Source organism: Candoia aspera, chromosome 3 (genome assembly GCF_035149785.1).
Source record: "Candoia aspera isolate rCanAsp1 chromosome 3, rCanAsp1.hap2, whole genome shotgun sequence".
NCBI lineage: Eukaryota > Metazoa > Chordata > Lepidosauria > Squamata > Boidae > Candoia > Candoia aspera.
The window spans coordinates 134,803,613-134,831,240 of NC_086155.1; the positions used below are offsets into that span (position 1 = coordinate 134,803,613).

At 40.1% G+C, this 27,628-nt stretch overlaps 1 protein-coding gene across 1 annotated transcript in view; it reads left to right on the top strand.

Moving 5' to 3' along the window:
* The window catches only part of PHLPP1 (PH domain and leucine rich repeat protein phosphatase 1), a 167,909-nt gene that overhangs the window by 106,907 nt on the left and 33,374 nt on the right, over positions 1-27,628 (top strand). Inside the window, exons 5-10 of the mRNA XM_063298791.1 lie at positions 12,739-12,885; positions 14,462-14,692; positions 16,811-17,013; positions 20,022-20,082; positions 22,308-22,403; positions 25,859-26,014. Coding sequence (XP_063154861.1) covers positions 12,739-12,885; positions 14,462-14,692; positions 16,811-17,013; positions 20,022-20,082; positions 22,308-22,403; positions 25,859-26,014 — 894 coding nt within the window. The remainder of the gene's footprint in view (positions 1-12,738; positions 12,886-14,461; positions 14,693-16,810; positions 17,014-20,021; positions 20,083-22,307; positions 22,404-25,858; positions 26,015-27,628) is intronic.

The window sequence follows — 27,628 nt, forward strand, 5'->3', positions numbered from 1 at the left end:
AACACTGGCTACTTTCAAGGGAGATACACCTCTCCCTGAATTTTTAAGGACTTTTCCAGGACATCAGAAGCTCTGCCATTGTTGAAGACATTGAGGAAACTGGTAAAGGACATATCTGAATGATGACCCAACACGTCACAGGTTGTCTAGTATGTTTATAATGGGATGTTCAGTCTATTATATTTACCTAAAAGCTCAGTTTTCTCCAAATAATTCACCATTAAAATAAGAGGATCATCTCTTAGATTCTTTGAGGATACAGTAATAGTACATGGATGAGCTTTTTCTTGTTTAACCCCCCCCCCCCCGCCTTGGTGGGAGAAGTACATAAAATTCAGAGTCATTTTTCTTTTAAATAAGCAAATAAACATGCTATATGTGTGCAAAGCCACATAAGATTTGAAAAGTTTTATTGCTGAGTACCATCACAAGATGGAGGCGACTTTCAGGATGTTCATGGTACTCAAACCATTCAAACTTGAAAAGGACTGCAAAGGGGCCATTGTTTCCCAAAGGGATAGTCTGAGCAGTAAATCTTAGTGATCCCTTTAATCGGTTCTGAGTGTGGGTTGGAAAAGTGCTTCTAAAACATCGTCTCAACCCTTAAGCTACCAGGGCTATGCAAATCTTCAAAGGGAGGCTTCTAAGAGTAAAGCAGAAGCAACCTTGCTTTACTTTGCTGTTCTGGGTTGGGCGTTTCTCTTCTTTGCAGCCTCTCCTCAGCAGAACCCCCGTACAGAATCCTCTTCTGGCGCTGGAGAATCTTGCAAGGTCATGGTCTCTTCTCAGCCTTCTGCAGCAGGACTTGCCAAAGCTGGAAGAAGTTTCTGTTCTGGCTTTTGCAAGTAGCTGGTAGGAGATGTGGGCAAATTGTGTTGTCTCTTTGCTTGGGCAAAGAGAATCACACCAGCTCTATGGTACAGAACTCTTTGTCAAGGCAAATTTTATAGCCTCTCAGAGATCTATTAAATATATTGTTTCATCTTTTCTTTTGGATAGGTCATTTTCTGACTGTTAGTATATCTTTTCTATTTAGAACAGCGCTTCTGGGATTTTGGTTTTTCGTCTTAATCTTTCCTTGAATCAGGCAACCTGCTGACTCCTTGGAAATATACATTGTCAGATATTCTAGTTCAACCTCCTGCTTGGTACAGGATCTGCGAGAACATTTCAGACAGATTGCTGTCCAGCCTCTGTAGAACTCCAGTGAAGGGCAATCTGGAAAGCTGTTTTGTTCAGCTCATTCTGCAGTTTAGCTTGTCTGACTCAATCCCTACAGTTTTTCTTCTAGTCAATCCCTACAGTTTTTGGTGTCTGCCTTGGTTATACAATACATCCCAAGTCCTTTTCTTACAGACTTTGTTTTTTCTTTTCAGCATTTTTGAAAGCTCTGTATGTATTCATGCTAGACTCTTTAGATAGCTCCCATATTTTCCTGTACTAGGAATTGCTCACAATTGCCCCTTCAAGATCTTGTTCCACAGGATTTCCCATACTTTCTGGACATTTTTCTCCTTCAGATTTCCTAGCCATTGAGTCCAACCTATCTTCTGTCTGAGTTCATCAAAATCTGCTGTTCTGGGCTTCTGGTTTGAGTCATGGCTAAATGAGCAGAGACAATGACCATTGTGAAGAACAAAAAACCAGGCTGGTCCTTGAATCTCTCCAGAGAAGGAGAGATCGGGAGATCACCCTTGAGCTCTCTGAAGGACAGCTCCTCGCAAGGAGACTGTAAAACAGTGGTCTCCCTTTGGACACCAGGAGCCAAGGGAGACGACATCTTTGCTCTCAGCAGTGGCAGAGCCTTTCATAAGGACACTAAGCCAGCCAAATACACTTTCAAATCATATTTGGAAATGTTCAATTTAACCACTTTATGGATATTAGAGACCTTCAAAATGGTGAGCTTAATTTGACATCTGGTGAGTTTTTACCTTCTTCGGATTTAAGAAATTTTAAACAGAGACTTAAGAATTTAAAATAATACGCAATTGGCAAAAAGAAAAAGGAAGGATTTTGATTTTAAAATATTTTAAATGGATTGGGAGATCAGAGAGATTTGGAATATTGGTTATTTTTGCTTTAAGATTTGAAAAACAAGTATATAATTAATATACTTGCGGGAAATGACTAAAACAGAACTAAAACCATATTAGGAACTGAAGCTTGATGAAGGTTGCAAATGGACACTAGAAGGCATTAAAGGACCAGGCAGAAAAGAGTTAAAATGGATAAGTCGGCTATAACTTTTTCTTATCTTAAAGAGTTTTTTGAAATGTGGACTGAAATAATAATAACTCAGAAAGGACACAAATTTCAATGGATAAACTTTTAGAAGATGATGAGAAAAACTTTAAAAAACATTTACCTGACATAGACATTATAGAGTTTGAAGGCATGGAAGACAAGAAAATTGAGATTACCAAAATGGGAATACAAAAGACAAATCAAGAAAAGGAGCTGGACATGGAACAACTGCGACAAGAAAACCTGGACAATGCCTTCTTTATGGGATTTACAAAGTAGGCTGGTGTAAGCTTTGAAGACTCCTTTTAAATGCCAAAGAGTAATGAAAGATCAAAGCCTGCAATGCCATAGGAATGATTTAAAGGTCAAGACTGTGCAGAGCAAAAAGAAGGAATATAAAGTTGGACTATATGACCAGGGATAAATTATTTGTTTGATATTTCTGGTAACTCCTAATGGACTTTTTGCTGAACTAGGATTGAAAAGATGATGATTTGTGGATTGCGCATAGGTAAAAGTTAGGCTATGGGTAAAAAAGTTTTTTTATTTGTAACTTTAAAAGAAGGTGAAAAGTTAGTATTATTAGCTTATGCTCAGTGTGAGGAAGGTTGGAATCCACTTCTTTATTATTGTCTTCATTGCCTTTTTCTTTTCTTTTCTACTTTTTTCTTTTTTTTTCTGCACCTTTTGAACTTTTCTTTTTCTTTTTTCTTCTAGTTTAGTTTGTATTAGTTTTTACTATGTTTATTAAAAACTTTAATAAAATTATTAACAGGAAAAAAATCTGTTCTGAAATCTGTTTAGAAGGATTGTAAATGTAGGAAGGTGCTCAAGAATATTGTAGGAGATTTTTAGAATGGTAGATTGTGTTTCTGGATAAATATAACATGTAGCATGAAGATACTTATCTATATATGGTGGTAGAGAAGTCTCCTTAATTCCATTCCTTTGAAATTAGATAATGCTTCAGTAAAGTAAATTGAGTTTTTGAGTTAATAGTTTGGGTAAAATCTTTGATAGGTTCAAGACAGGAATATGCTCAAAGTTCCATTATTCTTTTTATGAGAAGTAAAAGAATTGGAGAAAGATAAAAGAAAGATGGACCTTAGGTTGTGAAATGACAATGACAGGAGATATTTCAAAATGAAATGAGATTTACTGATTACACAGAAAATAATTTAAAATACATTTTAAAAAATAGTTAACTTTGGAGATTTTTTCCTGCAGTAGAACCATAACAGATTTATGCTGACGTTGCCCTCAACTGGAAAATTATTATTGTATATGATGGTTATGAGTATTCCAAGAGCTTTGTATATGATTTTACATTTTGTCCTTGTTTTTAATAAGTTTGCTGAACCATTATTACAGAACACTCTCAAGAAACAATGTTTAACAATTATAGGATTCAGATCAGCAAGCCAGGTGATTATAATAGAAGAGTTTCCCTTTAGTTGAATGAATATGGGGTACAGTGTGCATTGGGGTTGTGCAAGTTGGGAACCAAACATTCCAAAGAGTTCCACAACATTCTGTTTTCCTTGAAAGCATACCCAACCTCCTCCCAAGCCATGAGGGCGGTTTGGTGATTTCCAGAAGTCAGCTTCTTTCCTCTGAAAACCATGACCAAGAATATGTTAAACCAATCTTCTAAACTGTTCAGAAGAAGCTGCCCCTGGAACAGCATAGTCCAGGAGGTGGTCTAGCATGGTTCCTAGAGAAACGGAACATTCCTGATCAACAGATTTTATGTATATGTGCCATGCATCTCTACTCACACATAAGCCCAACTGATTTCAATAATGCTTTCTCACAGAAGCTTTGCCACCACGAAAAAGGGAAGAATACAAATTGCTTCAATTAAAATTAACAATTTTCTTATGAATAATCTAATTTTTTAGTTTCAGAATAGAAAAATGTGTAGAAATGATTAAGTCTTGTCTCCAGACTTAATGATACAGTGACTTACGTTAGTCAGTGACTTAAGTTAGTCATAACTTAGTGAAATCCCATTGATTTCAGAAGGTCTCCTGTAAGTGTGATTAACATGGGAAGCTGTGTTTGAAAGACCTTGTGCAGTTTCTTAAACTAGTTTTTTTGCCTTAAAATGACAGACTATATCTTTTGTTTCTAGCTATCATGGTCACCAGGTATTCTAAGGAACAGAAAAGGAGTTTTGGTGGCCACATGTGCAAGACGTTTTTTGAAGCTTCTTGATATGCTCATATAACACTGCTGGCTCCCAGTAGGCTTCCAGGTGCAATTCAAGGTGCTGGTTATTGCCTATAAAGCCCTACATATCATAGGGTCAGGCTATTTGCAGGACTGCCTCTCTCCCATTTTTTCTGCTTGGCCCACTGGATAGGGCATGCTATGGGTACCTTCTGTCAAACAACACCATCTTTTTGGACCCCAGAGTTCTGCCTGCTCTGTGGAATGCATCTTCCTGAAAATCCAGATGGCCCCCTACCCTGATAGCTGGCTGTTTCCACAGGCGTTTCAGGTTAGGTGAGCAGCTCTGCTGCTGGTGATGTGATTTTCTGTGATTGGGGTTATTGTTTTAGCCTTGGGCATAGTGGATTATATGTTGTGCTTTGTCTAACCCTTGTACATCACCCAGAGTCACTGTTACGAGATGGGCGGGCATATACATAATTAAAATAAATGCTGCTGCTGTATAGGTAAGCTCAAGGCTGAATTTTGTAATTTGTGAAGTTGGAAACAAACAATGTCTGTTGGAAAATTTTGCTCTGTAAAAATAGATGAGTTTAATATATAAAGGTAAGTTGATATTTATCTATAAGAAGTAGCAGTTTCAGCTTTGTGTTACTGTTTTTCATTTATTTGAAAATAACTACAAGGGAACATTTGATAGATTTGCCACCTTTATTTGCCCATACTCTTGACTTTTCTCCACTGCTTAGAACTTTACTAAGATTGACTTTCCCAACCTGGCATCGCTATATGTGCTGAAGCTCACGTTCTAAAATATATAACCAGCACTGAAATCTAACACATTTGGGAGACACTGTGGCTTCTCCTTACTGAAGTCAGTCATTCAGAAAAAGGATCAAGAGGAGGTCTGCTGACATGCAGCCCATTCTTGAGCGAGTAAATTATGTTTTATTAGCCCAAAAGAACTATGATGAGTTTAACCTAGTTTCTGGATTGACATGGTGGAGTCCATGGTGCTGTTGTGCCCACAACTTGCTAGCATGGCCTCAACGAACAAAAACTGCCATACATCATTCAGACGTTTACTTCTGAAACCTAAAGCAACCTTGGCCACTTTCCTTAGAGTCATGTTGTCATTTTCACTGTTTCAATGTGCACTGTACATCGTAACGTTTCACATGCCACGGTGCTGACGTGCGTTTCTGTTTGGGAGGGAGCTGCTGTGAAACCTATAATTTAGACAGCCTAACACGCAAGGGAGGGAGGAATCTCAAATCCCTGAAAGGCTAAGAATAGTGGAGGCCAAAATAGAATCGATGGAGTACATGTTAAGAAACCTGTCTCTATCATTGGGGGGGCAGGGGAGGCACGACGGAGGTCCCAGCTTCATGCAACCATCCCCCATCCACCCGGACCGCCAGCAGAGCGGGGCCAGAGACGGCTCCGGGATGAATCTCCACCCCGCAGAGCGACAACTACCGTAACCTGGGGCCCAAACACTCAAGCAGCCGCCGGTTCCGCTCCAACAGGAGTGGGGGTGAAAGACTTTTCTGTCAAGTTTGATGGGGATCCAACCAAGTTATCTTCCTTCCTAACCAATGCTAAAAGTTACATGAGGCAGTTTGGAGCATACTTCCCTTCCGAAGAGGCTAAGATAACTGCCATTGCCACCAAGTTGAAGGGTCGAGCGGCTGACTGGTATGTTCAGTTAAGTGAGGCTGACTCCTCTGAACTTGAGTATTTTGAGGACTTTATGGGGGCATTAAAGCTGCATTTTGAGGATCCTCTGGCCAAGGCAAGAGCTAAGAAGGCGCTGAAGGATCTTACTCAGGGCCAGCTGTCTGTAGCTGATTACGCCCTGGAGTTTAAGGCTTTAGCTGGGAAAATCCCCGACTGGTCTCAGTCAACCTTAATAGAACGGTTTAAAGAGGGACTCAACCAGGACGTCCTACGATGGGCGTTGTGTAGAGACGACCCAGAGTCATTGTATGAATGGATCTGTCTGGCCGGCAAGGCTGAGCACGCCCAGCATACCTTCATGCAAACCAGATGACCTGACAAACCACCAGCCACCATGAGGGGACCCCTGAAGTGCCGCAACTGCTGCCCGGCCAGGCTATAGAGCCTGGGAAGAGGAGAGAGATCGGCGCTATGCGAGGGGTCAGTGTCTCCGATGCGGAAAGGAAGGGCATCGAGCAGCTGATTGCCCAAAAGCCAAGGCTGGAGATCGAGTGGGCAAGCTGCTGGCCAAATCGCCCCCTCCCTCGCGGCGGATGACAGCAGCCAAGGGTGCAGCCGACGCTGAGGAAGTATTCTACTTCTCGGGAGAGGCTGAAGATGACTCTAAGGAGCCGGCGGGAAACGCCAGCCACCTGCCATGAAGAGCGCCTGCAGGCAGGTGGAGGAGGATGGGCGCAAGGATGCTATGGTGAGTGCTGACTGTCCCACTTTAGCAGTAAAAGTGAAATTGGGCTCCCGCACAAAGACTACAGAGGTCTGGGCTTTAGTTGACTCTGGGTGTTCCAGGTGTCTAATGATCTGGTTGCTGCTTTGGACCTGCCTAGCTTCCCCCTCCAGCAGCCTTTGATCTTTACACAGTTGGATGGTTCAACGGCGGGGGGGGGGGCAGCAACCCATTTCACTGGAACTGTCGCAATGCAAATGGGCAGCCACTGTGAGACTTTTAAAATTTGTAGTGGCACCTGTTGGCAATCCCTTGGTAATTCTGGGGATCCCCTGGTTGACCTATCGAAGCCCATATATAAACTGGGAACACAGAAGTGTGACTTTTAAGGATGGGTTTTACCAAGCTCCTACAGCGGAGAGAGCTTCACGTGCGGGGGTTGGAAGGGCTGCAATTGCCACACCGCGCCCTAGTTTGGCACATTTAGAAGGCTTGCCCGATCGATACCAAGACTTTGCAGATGTCTTTGGGGAAATGGAAGCAGATCAGCCAACCCCTCATCGGAAAACTGACTGTGCAATAGAGTTGGTTCCCAATGCTCAATTGCCCAAGCCAAAAATTTATCCAATGACTCAGAAGGAGCTTGAGGCATTACGGGACTTTATTGACAAAAATCTGTCAAGGGGGTTTATTGAACCTGCTACTTCCCCAGTTGGGGCCCCTGTGCTATTCCGGGAAAAAGATGGCACACTTCAACTCTGTACGGACTATCGAGGGTTAAATTCCATCTCAATTTGCAACAAGTATCCTCTTCCGCTCATGAAGGACATGTTAGCTCACTTGTCTAAGGGCAAGATTTTCTCCAAGCTCGATCTTCGTGAAGCCTATTTCCGCATCCGCATACGAGCTGGAAATGAGCGGAAAACCGCTTTTAATTGTCCACTGGGTTCATTTCAGTACAAAGTCCTCCCTTTTGGGTTGGCAGGGGCACCCGGAGTCTTCATGCAATTGATTAATGAAGTATTACATGATCATTTGTTTAAAGGGGTCCTGGTTTATTTAGACGATGTTCTCATTTACACTGAAACCGAGGAGGAACATGAACGCCTCCTCAAACTGGTGTTAAGCAAGCTTAGAGATGCCAAACTTTATGTCAAGTTTCCAAATGTGAGTTTCACAAAACCCAACTTGACTATCTGGGCTATAGGGTGTCTGACAGGGGCATTGAAATGGACCCTGCAAAAATTCAGGCGATTTTAAGTTGGGAACGTCCCTGCACCCGGAGGCAATTGCAAAGTTTCCTCGGGTTCAGTAATTACTATCGCCAGTTTATCCAGGGGTTCGCTGAGATTGCTTTGCCCCTCACTGATTTACTCCGTACCAAGGGCTTGGGGGAGACACGCAAAGTAAAAAACCCTGGGGCAGTGCTGAATTGGACGCCTGAATGCCAGGCAGCATTTGAGAAGTTAAAAAAACCCTCTTCACTGCTGAGCCTATTCTACAGCACCCCGATCCTGAACGCCCTTTGTGGTCCAAGTTGATGCTTCTGACTCCTCAGTTGGGGCTATATTGTTACAGAGAGATTCTGAAAATCACTTAAAACCCTGCGCTTATCTGTCCAGAAAATTTTCTGAAACCGAACGCCGGTGGCATGTTTGGGAAAAGGAAGCTTTTGCTGTAAAAGCCGCTTTGGAAGCCTGGCGTCACCTCCTGGAAGGCGCTAAATGCCCTTTCAAAGTTTGGACCGATCACAGGAATTTGGAAGCCCTCCACACACCCCAGCATCTCAGTCCTAAACAAATTCTCTGGGCTCAATTTTTCAGTCGCTTTAACTTCCAGTTAAAATTTATTCCAGGAAAGAAAAACTTTCTGGCCGATGCTTTGTCACGTTTACCTCAGGACCTTGACCACGTGGCAGATGTGGTTGGGACTGTTCTCATTGAACCACAACTGTCCACCTCGTCCCATCCTGAGGCTGACGGATCTACTGAGATTTTGAACTCCGCCCTTGAACAATTTCTTAGAGCATACATTAACCACCATCAGGACAATTGGGTGGAGTTGCTGCCTCTTGCTGAAGTGGCTTACAACAATGCTGTCCATCAGAGTACCAGGCAAACCCTTTTTCGTGTGGTTTCTGGTCACGACTTTGTTCCCATCCCTGAACTGCCACAACCCCCTCCCCAAACATGTTCTGCTTCTGACTGGGCTGTTAAGCTTGCTGATTCCTGGCCGGTGATTCAACAGGCTTTGGCTGATGCCCAGGCTGCTTACAAGTTTCAAGCCGATAAGCATCGTTCTTTGCAACACGATTTCAAGATTGGGGATCAAGTGTGTCTATCTACCAAATTCATCAAGTCCCCACAACCCTCTAAAAAACTTGCTCCCAAGTTCATTGGTCCTTTCCCTATTGTTGGTCTTATCAATCCAGTTACTGTTAAGTTGGATCTGCCTCACAATTTGAAACGCTTGCACCCTGTTTTCCATTGCAGCTTGCTCAAGCCTGTCCACCACTCTTCCCACTGGCATCCCCAACCTCCTCCTCCTGCTCCGATCATGATTGACGTCCAACAGCACTTTGAGGTCAAGGAGGTTGTTGATTCTCGCAAGCTTCGCGGCACCCTCCAGTATCTGGTCCGATGGAAACACTTCCCTCATCCTGAATGGGTGTCTGCTTGCCACGTTAATGCCCCTGATTTAATTTGCCGTTTCCACTTGGCGTACCCTTTAAAGCCTGCTGCTTAGTGTTTTCTATCTTTTGTGGGGGCAGTATGTCATGTTCACTGTTTCAATGTGCACTGTACATCGTAACGTTTCACATGCCATGGCGCTGACACACGTTTTTGTTTGGGAGGGAGCTGCTGTGAAACCTTGTGCCAAGCTCTGTATCTATGTTCATTTCAATGGAATGTGTTTGGGTTATGTGCTCTGTTCAAGGCCTTTTCCCGCAGACCATCAGAAACCGTTAGGAGCACCTGGGATTGTGAGCTTGGAAAGATTCTATGGGGGGAGGGATTTCATTTGTACCGAGGGTTTTTAGTTGGCATTTGGCGTGCTTTTATCATTCTCAGCTTTCTCTGTGATCCTGCATACTATTCTTTAATAAATCAGATATCTTTGCATTCCTGCTCATGAGTCTGAGAGTGTTTTAGAATAGGCATTCATTACACATGTCCTCAATGCAATGACTGATTGATTCCAAAGTCAGGGAAGTAAGTTCCATGGTAAAATGGCTGCTGCTGCAGTCTGAACTAAGTGGCCTGCCCAGCATTTCTAAAGCCTGTCTCGATTACATGGGCAGTATGTAGGGTTGTCTGAACAAGAAAGAGGCAGCAGATGGTGAAGAAGCCAACATTGCTTTGTTTCTGTTGCAACTGACAGCAACACAGATGTGGGGTCAGTGGGGTGGAGGGTTTCATGACCATTTCCCCAATTTTGGGCTGCCGCATGATGAAGTTATTTTGAGTAGATGTGGGAAGATGTGGTAGAAGTTACGGTGCATGTTTGTACACTCAAGGTGGTTTTGTTGTTACCTTATTATAATTTGTTCACCAGCCCTTTCTCATGTGATGAATAGCTATGTCCCTGTGGCAGCCATTCTGAAGTTGTGCCTGTGATTTCCTGAGAATCCCAAACGTGCTCTCCTGAGAGCTAGAAATATTGCATTTCTCTGACCTGGTTGGTCTCTTGAGAGGTATCTTCCTAATCCATTTTTTCTCCTGTAAGATTTTACTAAATAGTGGCAGTGAGCTCTATTCCTTTCACATTTGCCCTAGTTTTCTGTGCCCGAAAAGGGGTCAGACTGGGAAGGAAGGATGCTACCTTTGAGATAGCTCTCAGATGGCCGACTTTTCAAAGTTGCAGTGCTTTCTTGATGCTGTGGTTGCTTCCATGGAGATGTGTATTAATTCCATCATTGTGTGAGATTTAATGAAGGGAAGATAAAACCTTTCAGTGAACTTTGTCAGGAGAAGCGCTTCCTCTCTCCATCTGAACCTGACACAGATCTTTTCACTGAGCCATTTAACCATTTCAGTGAGCCATTTATCTGCAGACATACCTCACAATCCCTGTTGTTAGGCAATCTGAGTAATGTGGCTACATTTGCAGGCTGGCTAACTTGGTTAGCCTCTAGCTTTCTTGAGTAATCTCTTCATAGTCTCCTCCTGTTCTACTTTTACTTGAAATCAAGTCTTTCTTAGGATGCTGTGGCAAGTTTGAGGTACTTGAATCTTTGAGAAGGATTAAAAGAATTATTTCTCCTTGGGTAGATTTCAAGGAGAGGTTTCACAAACTTTATGAAATGAACTTGTAGAAAAGCAGTCGCCCTGGGTAGAAAACTTCTCATTATAGCGCTAACAATCTATTTTTTGATGAGTGCTATTAATTGAAGACTTAATGATGAGTTGCTCATTTTATTGAAGCTTGCAGTATGTTTCTGATGAGTCAGGCAGTATGTTTTTTGCTCAAAGAATGTTTAACTCATTTAATACTCCTAACTTAGGCAGTTAATGGGGTGAGGGAGTCTAGGGAATGTCTACGTTCACAGTCATGTTGCTGAAAATGTAACAGAGCTTGAGGTGCCCAATCCACCGTAGAATAGCAACAGTTCCTTAAGTTTTTGTTTAATAATCAAATACGATTTTTGTTCCATAGTTGCACAAGAAAACTGGAAAAAAAGTATTAGACAATATGTTCTGTAACTGAATTAGTAGTAGGAATTTATGAGAAGGGGAGAGGGGGCAGTCATTGAATATAGCCATTAATGTAGACATAGGACAAGGAAAGATTAGATTAAATCACAACATGCTAGTAAATAGCCTGATATAGCCAGTAAATATCTGGCTATAGTAAGAATTGACTGCTCATGATCAGATATAAAATCTTTTTAAAAGTGGAAAGAAAGATGTTCCACAAATGATTAATTGTTGGCAGTGTAAAAACTAGCAAAATGCCTCATTTTTTTCTGCCACAGATCCCTCTCCCTCTGATACATAAGTGTATGCAAGACAGCTAGCAAAAGACTTTTGTGGGTCTGTTGTTTTACTCTCTGCCAAAACAGCCCAAGATAACAAATCCAAATGGCATCCATCATAATATTGTAAATAAATTGCCATTTGTCTCTTAATGGAAATATCATGTTAGAGATGGCCAGCTTGCATTGCCCAATGGTTAGGGCAACACTGTTTACAAGACTGTGAATTTACAAGATGGTTGATTATAAGCTAAATATCAAGAGAGAGACTTCCTGTCTTCAAAAGATTTTTCAGCTCTGGGATAACGAAGCCGTGAATATTTTCCTTCAGTGCTTTCAAAGAAGAACCAAAGAGTTCCCAGCAAGGATTGGTTTAATTCTCCTATCTTAGTTCAGTAACAACAACAACAACAATAATAATGAGGATTTCAAACTTTGACCCTATCCCCAGTTTTGCAACTTTGATACTACTGCTGTTACGCTTTAACATTTATTTACCTCCAAGAGTGTCTGTGCAGGACAAGCTTCTGCATAACTGACTCTAAGAATTCTGTAGTTGCCGACTTACATAAGCTGTAGGCTTTTAGTGGGATAGTTCTGGGACTTTTAGTGAACCCTTGAGCAGTGTGCATTTTGATCACTTTTTTCCTGCAGCATGCAGCCCTTACATGGTACAAAATTAGCATCTGTGTACACACACCACACACACCTTTCTTCATCTTGAAATCTACAGCTTTCAACAATAACTGATGAGAGATCAATCAAGAGTCAACAATGGAAATCACCCTAACCTCTTTTGCTAGTTTGTTTAGTATGGGGGAAATAATAGTTGTCTGATTTTTCAGCCTTATTAAGGTAGTCTTAATTATATGGTATTCATTTGATACTAGGTTAATTATTTTGTTATTCCTTTTCTGGGTTTTCCTCTCTCTCCTAGATTCAGTAAATTGAGGAGCTTAAACCTTTCCAACAATCATTTAGGAGACTTCCCTTTGGCGGTGTGCAGCATTCCAACCTTAACTGAGCTCAATGTGTCCTGCAATGCACTCAGAAGTATACCAGCAGCTGTTGGAGATATGAACAAGTAGGTATACACTGAAGATGGTAAAAGCTATCTGAATTTCAGGCATGCCAGCTTCCTTCAGTGGATTGTCAAATGGTGTTTGGTCATGAAGAAAGGATATGACCTGTGCCTACAGAAGGGACAGTGGGCTTCATGTCACTTTCTCCCATAAAGACAACCACCTGTAGAGAGAATATCAAGACTGATTGGGAGCTTAGTTGAGGGGCAGGTGCACCTGGAATGGATCCTGCTGAATGAGGGCAATCAACTTACCTTCCAACTCTGCAACCTGTCCCATCTCATAATAAGACTGGAGTGGGCAACCTTTTGGTACTTGGGAATCAGGCTTAGTGTTGAGGCAATGACACATAATGGGTGGGACCATTGTCATACACATGGGTAGGGCCAAGCTTTCCCGTTTTCTTCCTGGGGCTTTGCTTTTGCTTTTAAAACTATAGTAATCCTTCACAAGGCTTCTCATACATATAATTTCCTTTCCAAGGGCTTATGTGTGGCCCTGCAGCTTTAAATTCCCCAATCTTGCTGCAAGATATCTAATGGAGTTGGAGACAGAACTCCTGATTTATTCACCACCACCACCCTCAAATTTTTAAAATTGCTTCTTGCATTAGATTTTAGTATTGTGCCCCTTACAGGAGAAGGCAATCCCCAACACACAAACTCAGTATAATCAAGGTCCAGTTTCTTATTTTATGCAAGTAGTCCTGTTTGCAGTGTCCATCAGTATTTATCCAACAAATAATATCAAATTAGAATGAGAGCTATGCATATGCATATAAGATCTGCAATATCCTTTATACAGAGGTACTTGTGGATATTTACAGGACCGAAGGTGTGACAGAATTTTGAGCAACTAGATCAGAGATCTCCAACTGCATGTAGACTAGTCCCTTAGCTCAAGGCCACACTGAAGACATTCCATATGCTGATATAAAAATTACTTACTCATATTAGACTGGAACCAACTAAACAGGCACGTAAGAGTCCAGGAACTTTTGATAGAAAATCTTAAAAACTCATTATGATAGAATTCCAACAACTACTGTGAATCAAAAGTGAAGCCTATATAGAGTAAAATTGCTGTTCTTCCCTTTTTGGGTCTCTCTCTCTCATTTGTCTCTGCAGCTCCCAAAACAAGAGTAGCAAAATGTAGCAGCACCATAACTGCCTTCTCTCTCGCTCTTCTGGCCAGACTTTCTCTGCTATTGGGCTGGGGGAAGGCAGAGATAAGAAAAGGGGCGGTGCTTTCCCGCCATCATGTTCATGTTCTCTTCCCTGCCTGTCTGTCCTTTCCATCAGAAAGTTTTTGAGCTTTCTTAGAGGGAAAAAGCACTGAAAGCAAACAAGTGTGTGATGGAAGAAGGGCAGCACAACAGAGTGAGTATATGCAGGCTGCAGAAAATGTATCGGGGGGTTGCATGTGGTCTGCATTCCGCAAGTTTGAGACCCTTGATCTAGACCTTGATGTTGAGCCTGATGTTTAAAAGAAATCTGGATAATGACATAAATGGTTGATTAGTGACGTAAAGTTTTCATAAGCTATTTCTTTCCTCCTCCTCCTCCTCCTTATCAAAAGTTTACAGACCTTCTTGTTGGATGGGAACTTCCTCCAGAGCCTTCCAGCAGAGTTGGAAAGGATGCATCAGCTTAGTTATTTGGGCCTCTCTTTCAATGAATTCAGTGACATTCCTGAAGTCCTGGAGAAACTGACTGCCATGGACAAACTCTGTATGTCTGGAAATTGCATGGAGATGCTTAGCTTGCCAGTACTAAGGAGAGTGCCACACATAAAGCATATAGATCTAAGGTACGTATCATTTGAAAAAAGGGATATGCATCAGTGTTAAATGGCTATTTTAATTGATGATGGCAAGCCAAGATTGATTTATCCTTTAAAAAAAAACTGTTTTCAAGATACCAGCTGTGATTAACATCTACTCTCGAAATTTATGACTAAATTTCCCAGCAGGGGCATTCCTTGTCAATTACCTTGTTAGTTTCCTTGCTTCTTTATTCAAATGGTGGAGTTTTCGGCTGAGTTCTGCCACAATAGTTCATAGCTTTGTGGCAAGATAATTGCTTGCTGTTATTAAATGGTCTGTAATTTCAATTGAGAAATGTATTAATCAACCAGAAATATTTAGTTTTCTAACTCCAATGTTACTGACTTCTTCTGTTGGATATTAATTCACTTGGTTTTTTCCCCCCTTGATGACAGATAGCTCATGATGAATTGGTTCTGTGGGAACTCTCAACATGAGCCAAAGCTATAGAATGCCTTAACTTTTCTCAACCTTTGATTTCCAAATAGGTTTAGGAAATCCTTTAGCCCACCCATTGTGTCCTCTGGCTAGGGACGTTTGGAAAGGTTGTTGAAAACTTTGGAAAAGATGAGGAAAGGGATGGCTAATGTAGCTCATTGTTAAAATATTATTCAATATTATTGTTAAAATATAACTATTATGAGCTCCTTATTAGCTTCTGAATGTCTTTAGTGGAAACTGTAGAGAATCAGCTCAGAACTTGGCAAGCTTTTCAGGACATGAATAACAGTCCAGGCAGTTCTCCCCTATCCATATTTGTGTAAGATCTCCAGCCTGTTATATTATTCTAATTTAATTTTGAGAGGCTGTGTACAATGTTTGGGGGCAGTGTTGAACTTGAAATAATTATGGGCATTGGGGCTATATTAATTTGCCCAAAACTTGAAAAAAAGATTGGACTGCATCATTTATTTCCACAATTTTTACTGAAGTGCTACAATTTGTATTTCTGGTTGTAGGAATAACCTGCTTCTTAAAGCACAGTTAACTCCCTTTTTACTAGTGGATATTGGTTCCATGAAATGCACTGCATTTTAGGGGAAAATAATGCATTTTTTTTTAATATTATACAATTACTTCCTTAGTTTTTCAGAGCTTCCTTTGCATCTCAAAGCAGTGTTTTGATTAAGCAATTTAGAGTAGTCTATCTGGTCAGCTTAGCACTGAGAATTAAAATTCAGAGACATTTCAGTTTGCCCAGTTTGGTAGCTTTCTGTAGATGACTTTTATTTCTGCAAAAAGTCACAAATTCTCTTTGCTTGTTTGTTTGGGGTTCAGTATGAACAGGCTTGATGCAAAACGTGTCCTACTCTTTAAGCAATGAGCTTCGGATCACTGTATTGTCACTACATAGATATAATCACATAATGCTTTGCCAGCGGTAGAAAACTTGAATACTTGAAGAGCCTCACATTATTCATTCTCTTTACTCCCTATGCCACCTTTTACTCCAAAGGAACTTAGAATGATGTTTTGAATTCTGTACCTGTTGGCATTTTCCAATGAAATTCCTAAATTAGATGTGTCAGCATTCCTTTGTGATTTTGGATAATCCCAATTGAATCATCAAAACTTTGTTAATGTGTTTTCAACTGCCAGTATTGTTCAGCAAATATCAATGATTTATTCCATACATCAACGTATTGTTAAGACAAGTTAGAAAGCCATCACTTTACTATAGTCTTTAAAATTTGTTATGACAAAAATGATAAATAAACACTAAAAATGCAGCCTGCTAATTTATGGCCTAGTGAAATGAGCAAGAATGAATTTGGGAGACCTAGTGATTTGCCTTGGAACGTTAAAGTGAGCAATGAATGCCTCTTGTGGATAATTGTGGGCGGGGGGCGGGGGCATCTGACCTGTACATTATTAAAAGTAAGTGGGTATTGAATCAGGAATAAGGAGGAATTCTCATAAATCAATGCAAACTTTTCAGAAAAATCAAAATATTACTAGAAAAATGGGAGTTTGTCTTTTTTTGGCTAAGGACACTATGGAACTGATAAATCAAAAGCCAATTTTTGTTTTCCAGCGTCCTAAAAAAATAAGTTCAATGTAACTGATCCCAGCTGTCTTTTTTCCCCCCATTTCTGTGTTAGGTTAAATGTGATTAGAAGGTTGATGGGAGATGAGAGTGACTTCCTGCATCATGTGACCCAGCTCGATCTTCGGGATAATAAACTAGGGGAGCTAGATGCAACCATCTTCAATAATGTTGAAATACTACACTGTGAAAGAAACCAGCTGATAACTCTCAAAATCAGTGGATACTTGCTTAAAGCTCTTTATGCCACTTCAAATGGTATGTTCACTTTGAAGGTAGTTCAAATAGGAATTAATATTCCTAGCCTTTCCTTCTTGCACTGGATTTGTGTGCTATATTAAGTTATGGATGAATCCAGTCCTTAATAGTCTGGCTTTACATAAAACATTTAGCAGAATTTTGGAGGGTTGTAGGGTGCTGCTTACATGCTGTTTAGAGTCTTGTAAGGTGGAAATGAATAATAATCCTTGGTATTTAAATGCAATTTTTAAACCTCCCAGAGTGTCTCACTTATAAATCTAAATAATCTCTGTGAGATAAAATAGAGTGACTGGCCTGGAAAGTTGTGCAAATTTCATAATATCCCATAGAAGAACATTATTCTAATCCAAAGATTTGGCTAATTGATGTTGAGAGGAAATACTTCTTCCTCATTAAACTGATCAATGTTGTTTATTCGTTTAGTCGTTTCCGACTCTTCGTGACTTCATGGACCAGCGCACGCCAGAGCTTCCTGTCTGATTAATATTTTCCTAAATTCCATTTATATCCATTTCCACTTGTTGTCTTTTTCCCCTTTCTACAGGGGAAAAAGTTTCTTTCATCAGTCAGTTCTGCTCCTTTGAAAGGGGTTCAGAGGATTCCTGCATTGAATACATGGAAGGAGAAGTAGAGTCTGCCTCCCTTGCAAGTAGCCAGCATCTGTCTCCACAATACTTTTTCCCATGGAGAAGCTTAGCAACATGTACAGAGATCTTTCTGAAACAGCCTCTATGTTTTGTCCTCCTTTTATCTTCCTGATAACAAAAGACGAATTCTCTGTACCCTTTGTCCCATGCATCATTGTCCTTTAGTCCGAGCTGACCTCAGGTTTATCTTGGAATCTCTACTGTTAGTCACTGTTCCTTTGCTGACAGTTTATCTCTGATATTCAGAATGATTGGGGGCAAGTCAGTAGCTGACTTAGTTTATGAGTACGGTGTTCATATTTTCTTGGAAAAAATAAAGGACAAATTTGAAAAAGAGGCAAAACTGAAAGAGATTCATAAGGATAAAAAAATCTTTAATTGTTTATGTTTATAACTTTGCTTTACAAAGGAAAATTCAAGAGCAAAACCAAGAAAAACTTTACTAAAAAGCCTATGCTAATGAAAATATCTGAAATCAAGCAGTATATATAAACTTATTTTAAAGACAATTTTTGTATTTTTCACATGAATTTGAAGACTGTGCATTAAGTGGTATGATTTATACAGTAAAAATTAAATGACCAAAATAAAGGACAAAAGTAAGTTTTTGAAAAATAAATCTAAAGGACAGCTTTCTGAAATGAAGAACTGTCTTTTATAATAAAGGGCTTATGGCCACTGTATGTAAGAGTGACAGTGCTGAGAAGCTGATTCAGAACAGTGATACATGCTTGTCTTTTGAATAATAGTTCCTTTTTTTTTTTTTTTTTGCTAAAAAAAGTCAGCAGGCTGCAGCTGGAAAAGTTACTAAATTTACCTTGAATTGAAAATTGGACCAAACATGTTATATCCTGAAAACTAAAACAATTTCTTCACAGCTTGTAAATTATGTGCACTTCTGTTTTGCATAATACTGCTACTTGTGGGAGGGGGAAAGATCTCCATCAAATCTTGAAGCCCGCTTTGGCTGGAAATCCTGACTGGTTAGTTGAAATGGGCAGTTTTGCTGGGCAACAATAGTTATTTTCTCATTTCTCCTGCCATCTTCTACTCCCCTAACTATCATTCTCGAGATGAGTCCTAGCTTCATGACCTATGTTGTGATTGATTCATTGCCCTGACTGATTCTTTTTAAAAACCTCTGATTTAAGACCACCTGCATGAATCTCCATATGCGTAACATACAATTGAGTGGTGGGGCAGATTGCAAATGAGTAGTAGCAAAAATCAAGCATTTTGAAATAATCACTTTTATGGTATCTAGATGAATGGATGAGCTGCAGCTGTGGAATATAATTATAGATTAGTGTATAAAAGTAGTTACAGCTACTAGTCATGGTCAAGGCTTAATATGGGGTCAAGAGGACATTTCAATAGATTGCATGTCTAGAAGTAAAACATAGTATAATGTACACTAGATTCTTTTTTGGAGGATGGCCTTGGGGAAATAATCAAGTGAGAGATCACTGATTTATCTAGAGGGCTAATTCTCACCAAGGAGATGAATTTGTGCCCGGGTAGTATTGCAGAAGCAGACTCTGCAAATGGAGGGTTGTGTGATTGAATGTGCCTCTGTTTCACACAGGTAACACACACTTGTGAAGCATACAGAGATAGGTGTTGGGAGAAGGATTTAGCTCAAAATCAAGACTGCAAAATCTCAACACCACCCTATTTTCTTTCTGCTTGTCTGCAGTGCCCCCCTCCACCCAATATTTCTGCATAGTGACTACTAGGAGAAGGGTTGCTTGTTTTTGCCCAAGATCTGACCATTTAGAGAAAGCTTTTTAAAATTTAGCCAGAGGTCTTGGTGTCTTCTCCCTGATTAAACTTACTGAAGCTAATTTTCTGTGTGAAGAGATTTTCTATCTTAGCTATACCAGACCAGCTAAACCAGCTATAGCATTGTGAACTGATAAAACCATAACACAGTTTTCTTTGCTGATGGGAAATAGATCATAGAGCTCTTGGGCAGAAAAATATTTCATGGACTTTCAAAACACACTGTATGGATTACAGTCGTTAAAACAAATTGTAGTTGACAAAATAAAGGATGAACACCTTTCTTTGCAACAGAGCTATGTTGTATATAAGCTAAGGACACATAAGAGAAGATGCCATCTATTTCAGTAAAATCTCTTCAGAATCTTATTAAAATGTTCTTTATTTTTTACTGAATTCACTATTTGTTGTTTAATTGTTCAGTTGATTCTGCCATGACCCGGTGGACATCATTTAGTCATCCATGCTATGGTTTGTACATTGTTTCAATAAACCTGGGCAATATGAGGTGGTGTACTTTTAGTAGTTTGATATTAGATTTATCTTTGCAATATATTATTTGTCTTTCTTTTCCAGAACTTGTTCACCTTGATGTGTATCCAGTTCCAAATTATCTAACTTATATGGATGTTTCTAGGTAAGCATAATATCTTTGAAATATTTTTTGAATATAGTGTTAGTGAAAGCATTGAGAAAAGACTGGAACACTTTAAGACTAATAAATCTCTTTGATTGAAGGGATTGTGTACGTTTGTCTTGTGATCCCTGCCCCATAATTCAATATTGTGTGTAACTTATTTGGTCAGTCATATTTCTTTGCTTACAAGCAGTGATCATCACAAATGTTTCTGCACAAACTTGAGGAGTGACTTTTAATATAGTTAATCCCAACACATTAAATCCCTTTTTCTGTAATACATTTACTTCTTTCTTGAACTGCTAAGCAAACACCGTAATTTTGTTTGCAATATCCATATTACCTCATAAATAATAGATTTTCTTCTTACTGTTCAGAGTAGAAATTATCTTAATAATTTGGACCTCAGGGTTAAAGACCCAAGGTTAAGAAGGAGAGTAGATATGAAGACTAACCTTCTCCACTTAGTCTAGCAATTTTTCTTCAGAGAAAGTTTTGGATATCTTGGTAGGGGAAGGGTGAAGGATCCACTGCCAGAAACAGAAGCTTTTGCAGATGCCTCCTCCTGCTAAAATAGTACAGGGCACAGCAATCTTTTCAGGGGATAGGTGTCAAAACAAATAAGCAAAGTAATTGCTTGAAGCCATGGGAGATTGCCCAATCTTGCAAGTTACATCATTTCATATGAAACTACCAATTTCTATAAATTGTGTTGTATTTAATTTTGAGGTTTTATTGGTTCCATTTAGGGATATTGCAAACCCTGCCCTGCTAATCTTTGATGCAGGAGCATATTGGGTGAAAGAAGTATCTCACTCCCCACTCTCCCAGGTCTGACAAAGCTGGGTACAAGTAGTCCTTAATGTCCATTCATTCAGCATCCATTCGAAATTATGACAGCGCTGAACAAAGGGACTTACAACCAGTCCTCAATGTTCTGGCTGTTGTAGCATCCCTGTGGTCACATGGACAAATTTCGGGCCCACTCAGGCCCACCCACATTTACTACTGCCTTTTGCTGTCTGCCTGCCAGCCACCCCCGCCGCCCAGCCCCTAGCTAGAAGGGTCCTTCTTTTGTGACAATGCAGCTAGGACCTTCTTTCATGCACCTGCCTTCCAAAACATCGCAAGAAGGATGCATGTGATTTGGACAAAGGGTGGGTGTGGCCTTGGGAAGAAGGCCTGGCATGGCCAGTAGCTGCCTTGTAAAGGGCCAGGCCAGGTGTGCCTCATCAGCAGCGGCAGGAAGAAGACAGTGAAAGTCAGCTGGGTGCAACAAGGCTGGCAGGGTCAAAAGGGCCAGTGAGTGCAGGGCGGCAAGGCTGGCAGGGGTGGTACAGGCGGCAGAGTGCAAGGTGGCCAAAAGCAGAGATGGGGGGAGATAGGCGGGTGGGAGTAATTGAAGAGGAGGCAGTCCCTTGCCTTACCAAGGGTCAGGGTTGCAAGGGACCAAGCTGGGAGTGGCTTGGATCATTGTGTCCTCAGCTAATGACCGGTGGGATTCGGTTAACAACAGCAACTAGGACTGCCGGGATTGCTGTCACTAAGCGATGTGGTCACATGACATCACTCTTTACAACCACATTGCTTAGCGGCAGAAATTCCAGTCCCAATTGCCGTTGTAACTTGAGGACTACCTGTAATAGGGAGAGATGTCAGCACGTTACGTATGTGCCACAACCTAAATAAAATGAGCCTGGGATGTTTCCAAGCCCACATTATGTTCCTGTGGCTTGCTACTACTTTCTGAACCTCAGTGAGTTTTATGTCTGCATCTGCTTCCAGAGAGACTGAAACAAGAGAACAAGTGGGAATAATAGATTTTTTTTATAGCTGCTGAATGAGAAAATGTGCATGGTACATACTGCACACAATGTTTTATCCATTAGGATGGCTTTGAAATGTTCATTTCATGTAGCTCTTCACTAATGATGCTTTCTTATAAATTGACACTCATCTTGAAGTCTTATGGGTGGTTTTTGTGGGTTAACACATAATATTATGTGGTTAGTTTGGTTAGTTCCAAATTCAAGATTTTAAGGGTTATTCAGTATACTGCATGGTAATCCGTGTTTGCCATTTTGTAAGCATTCCACATGTAGCTGCAGTCAATCCCAGCTGCCTAATGCTATGTGTATACATAGCATTTATCATGTATGTTAAAAGTGTGTTAACATCCCCTAGTAGTATTGGCATAATTTTTCATTTGACTTCTTTTTGTGCAGAAACCACCTGGAGAGCCTTCCAGAGTGGGTTTGCGATAGCCGAAAGTTAGAAGTACTGGATTTGGGCCACAATCACATACATGAACTTCCTGCTCGGTGAGTCCTACAGACACCTTTAAAACAATCAGACACAGGATGCACAGGATGCAGTTATTTGCACTGAGTCAGTGTCTAGCTTGTTTAGTGACAGAAATAAATGTGTATCTGTGGTTTTGTTTTTTTCTTCTGTTTAATGTTTTCTTCATGGAGTGTCATTGAGCCACAAGTTTTTTCTTTATGCAGACATAAACAAAGCAGTCTCTCAGGTTTCCAGGCAGAAGTTCAGAAGAAGGTCATGCATCTTTCCCAAACCTCAGTTCTTCACCTTTTAAAGATTACAATAGCTTTTTCTCAGCATTTGAAAAGCCTATTGCAGTTCCTTTCATAGACATACCAGGGCCCAAAAGGTGTGAATAGAGAAATTCAAGCTGGGATGGCAGAAACAGAATTTCTGCTTCAGAAAATAATCTCTCGCTGTGTTTAACAAATGGAAAATGGGATGAAGCATTTTGGAGCAAAAAATTGCAATAAAGCCAATTGGTCACTGCCCAGTAGATTCTGTTCCAAAGCGATTAGCCCATAAAGATACTTAGAAATAGTCACAATTTCAGAAACTTTGTGTTTAATTTTATAGGCCTAATATTGTTTTGCATAGCCTTGCATGGCGCAGAGTGGTAGGCAGCAGTATTGCAACCGAAACTCTCCCACGACCCGAGTTTGATCCCAGTGGACGCTGGATTCTCGGGTAGCCGGCTCACGTCCACTCAGCCTTCCATCCTTCCGAGGTTGGTAAAATGAGTACCCAGCTTGCTGGGGAAGGTGACGACTGGGGAAGGCAATGGCAAACCACCCTGCTATAGCCTGCCAAGAAAACATCACGAAAGCGGCATCCCCCCAAAGGGTCAGACATGACTCGGTGCTTGCACAGGGGACCTTTCACTTCACAATATTGTTTTAAACTGTTTGTAGGTCACAAGAGCCTGTGAATGTATTCTCTGTTAGGTCTCCAATGTTCCAGGGAAAGGTCTTTTCCACCACCCACTGCTACCCTATCCTTTTAACTGGATTCAGAAATTAAATCTAGGGTCTTCTGCATGCAGGGCTTGTGCTTTGCTACTGAGCTGAAGTCCTTTGGCAATTACTCAGTGTAACATGCAGGGGTATAGGAGACAAATCAAACTTCTTGGGTTGCATTATGGTCATTTATTTCAGTCTCTGCCTTGCAAGGTTAAATTTCGTACATTCCTACTTGTAATAAATTGTATGATAGTCTTCCTTCTGGATTCTCACAGCAGTCTTAATTTTGAATGTCGTCTGGCAGAACTTATCCATGACTTGACTTTGTATTATTAATAATGCTGCTAATCAGAGACAAAGAAGGGTCAGGTTTTTGCTGCAGCAAAGCATTTGGAAACAGGAATTTTCAATTTAGATGCTACCTAGTAATGTAAGGGAAGGAAAGCATATAGGAGTTTACCTTATTATAAAATTTTACACACACACACGCCAAAAAAAATGAGAAGAGACAAATTAGCAAATGTCTTCATTTGGGCCATTTTTAACAGTGATTAAGTAAGATTGTTTACTTGTTAAAAAGAACCACATAATGCAACCAGTCTTTGTCCTGAGAGCATAACAGGCAGTACTGGCTCTCATGTAGATTATCTGATGACATCCACTGAGGAAAATTCAGCCTTTTCATTGGTGTCTTCAGCAGAAAAATCTGGATAAGTGGTAGTTAACAATTATGAAGGATGGATTTAATTTGCAGGAGAGGAATAAGCACAAAAAAGTATAAATCTTTGTGGTCCCATTTTTTTGGATTCAGCATTTAAAGGAGTAGAGGAGTCTGCAATGCTGAGTAATTTGTACAATTGAGTGAAAAAGGGTCAGCTGTAGGGGACGAGCATCTTCTGATTAAAATATACAGTTGCAGGGAAAACAAGGCAGGTGGCAGACAAGAATAATATTCTGTCTTCTGCAAGTGATTCCCTAGCATTGCCACCTCTCAAGTAGAAATTGGAGCGTAACAACTTAAATGCCAATTTCATTGTGGCTTTATTTTCCTAGGTATAAATTTATTTCATTGGTTTTGCAGTAGCCACATGGCCTAATGTCTCATATAAAACAGCACACATTCTCTTCCCTTCCTCCTCAGAGAAATGGAACCATTGGCCATCTGTAGCATGCAAAAACTGAAGACAGGAAAGCACTTTAGATAAATTTCACTCTCTGTACAACGGGACGCAGTTTTATGTTAGTCTGGAATTGGTGAAGAAAATCCGGAGGGGGTGTGGAAAAATATGGGAAGGGAAAATCATAATCTGAATCAGCATAAGATAAAAGTGGGACAATATTGGTGGAGTCATAGGACTCAATAGAAGAGTGGGAGAAAGTTTACTTTTTCTTGGGGTTGGAATGATACTGGTTTTTCAACTTGATTCTTCTCCCTTTAATAAGCTTTTCACACCCAGAGCATTTGATTGTGCCATTTTCAGACAATCCCAAATTTTGTGCATACTCAGTCCAGCTCTCTGATATGCATGCCAACTAATTTTAGGAACAGAAGTAGTGATCATTATATTTAGTGTGTGCTTATATCCACAGTCAATATGATCTGAAACACTTCAGATGTTCAAACACTTACTTGCTACATTCACACTTTTTTTTATAAATATGCTTATGTTTTTCAATGCAAATCAATAAAATAATGGCCTAATTCAGTTCATATCAATAAATCATGCCCTGGGCCTCCATGTTTTCCATCTTTCTCCAGGTGTGGTTATGAAACATTTTTGAAATATCCTCAACTGGGGCAAATAAACCATTTTTATTAAAGCAAATTAGCAACGAAGCATGGTTCGTGATAATGGCACCATTTAAGACTTCTTCTGCCTAGTACTCTCCAGATGTGCTGAACTTTTGTTTGGGGGTGCTAGGAATTGTAGTCCAACACATCTGGAAATCACCAAGTTCAGAAAGACTGGTTTAAATTCAACACAGATCCAGTTTGGATGTAATGAAAATCTGTGGTTAATTTGAATCAAGAAACAAGCACCATAAGGTTCCCCCCTCCCCAGAAATAACTGAAAATCAATTGTACCATGTCCCCCAGCTTATTAGAATAAGCTAGGTATAGAATTCATGACACAACATTAGTAGATCTGAGTAAATGGCACTAATTATGCTTGAATAGCCTAGCAAAATATACTTTTGATTTCAAGATGCTGTTGAAAGTTCAGCGTGATTTCCTGAGTAAACATGGATGACCACTTATCCTCTTAGGAAAATATCTGGGGGATATTTGCATTTAAAAAATTTGTCCACTGTATGGAAAAGTACATTGATTCCTCCCATTTATTTTAGTGCATGGTTTCATTCTCACCGTGACTGGGTTGGCTACTTCTAGACCCTATCTCATTTGCAGAATGTTGTTTTTCTCAGCCTCTTTGAAGTAGAGTTGCTTTAATTGGTGCTGTATGTTTTACTGCTTTTTATATATGTGTTTTAAGGTTATTTTGCAATATCAGCTTGCGAAAATTACTTGCTGGACACAATCAGTTGGCAAGGCTACCAGAGAGGATTGAACGAACTCATGTGGAGGTCCTGGATGTGCAACACAACCTCCTTGTGGAGCTGCCATCTAATTTGCTGCTAAAAGCTGACAGGTAATCCAAAAATACATCAAGAGGAGAATGTTGAGTAGAGCCGCTGAGCTAAAGAAGGGCTCATTCACGACTCACAGGGAGGCACAGCTGGGGCAGTTCACTTCTGCTCTTAGAAAACCAATTGATTGTGGTGGTACTTGAGAATGTCTGATGGCATACTTCCTTGTCTCCATTTGCTATTTCATTCTGGTTCTTCTTTACTAGTCCTATTCTGTCTTTCCTCCATACTCATATTTTTCAGTACCATCTCTCTGTCCATATAACAAATTTAATGTAACAAATTTAATGTAACTGACTATTCATTTCTAAATAATTTTACAGAGACTTCAACTATTACAGCATTTTGAAATTTCAGGCGTTGTAGAATTGTTAGTTAAGCAGTAGACTGATTTGTTTTTTAATCATAGCCTCCAGCTCTAAAATTATGGAATTGAAGCATTGAGCAGTTTTTTAATTTGATGTTCAGTTTTTGTTAGTTTTGGAGCTACCTGTTGAAAGAACAAACGTTTTGTCCTGTTTGTTCAAATTAAAATAACATCCTTTGTGCAGTTAAAGATTTTAAGTAGAAGAAACACCAGCTTATCACTTTAAAGCACATTCTTTCAAAATATTTCAGACTTTCCACAACGTTTTGGGGGGGATTAAAGTTAACTAAATAAATTTTGCATGGATCTTACGGATTTATGCTTGAGAAGGTATGATTGTGAGTTATAGCTAGGGGTGTTCAGAAGAGCAGAATTGTTCCTGGTAGGGTTGACTTCTGTTTTTGTTACTTCTTGAAGAGTATCTTTGGTATCTATTTGGGAATATGCTGTCTATCTCTTGGGCTACCCATTTGTAGAGCAGATGGCTGAAATCTAGGTGATAAATTAAATGTTTTTTGTTTCACGGCCTATATTTTCTATGATAGGGAGGGAGGATGTGTGAGAGAAGAAAGCCAATATTTATGGCTTCCAAATGATTTTGCAGTCTGTCACAGTACAGACAGTACCCAAGGTGCTTAAATACAGTATCTTCCTTTGCTAATGCAAATTTCCTAAACTTTTCATGCTTTCCAGGATCTGTTCAGTTGTAATCTGTGATATTACTTGTTTAGATTTCATGTCTTTTTTCTTTTTAGTTTCTTCATTTTGGAGTATCAGGGTTTAAAAGAAAATATACATAAAATGTACAATAATATTTTCAAACTCTACACTTTTAAGAGTAGTATATTATAGTCTCTGCTACCATTATTCTGAAACTGTCATGCTCAGCAAATCATCTTTGCAGTTGTTAATATTAGCAGTTCTCATTCAGTTCTCACTGAACGGACAAATAATGCTGTCAGCATGCTTTCATTCAGCAAAGTGAAATGTTTCTCACACACTTAGCAAAAATCTCCATGTTAGGGTGATGGATATATCTCACGGGGGATCTACAGGTAATCACTTTGCTTATCTGAAGCAGATGGTGCTCTGAAAATAGAGAATTTGTCTAATGGTAGACAATTAGAAATGTGTCTCATCTTCACAGTTTACTATTACAACAGTTTTTCTTTTAGGAAACAAGGTCTAGATTATATCCATTCCTGTCATGAGTAAGGATGGCGAGCAGGGGGCTCCCATCCAGGCTGTA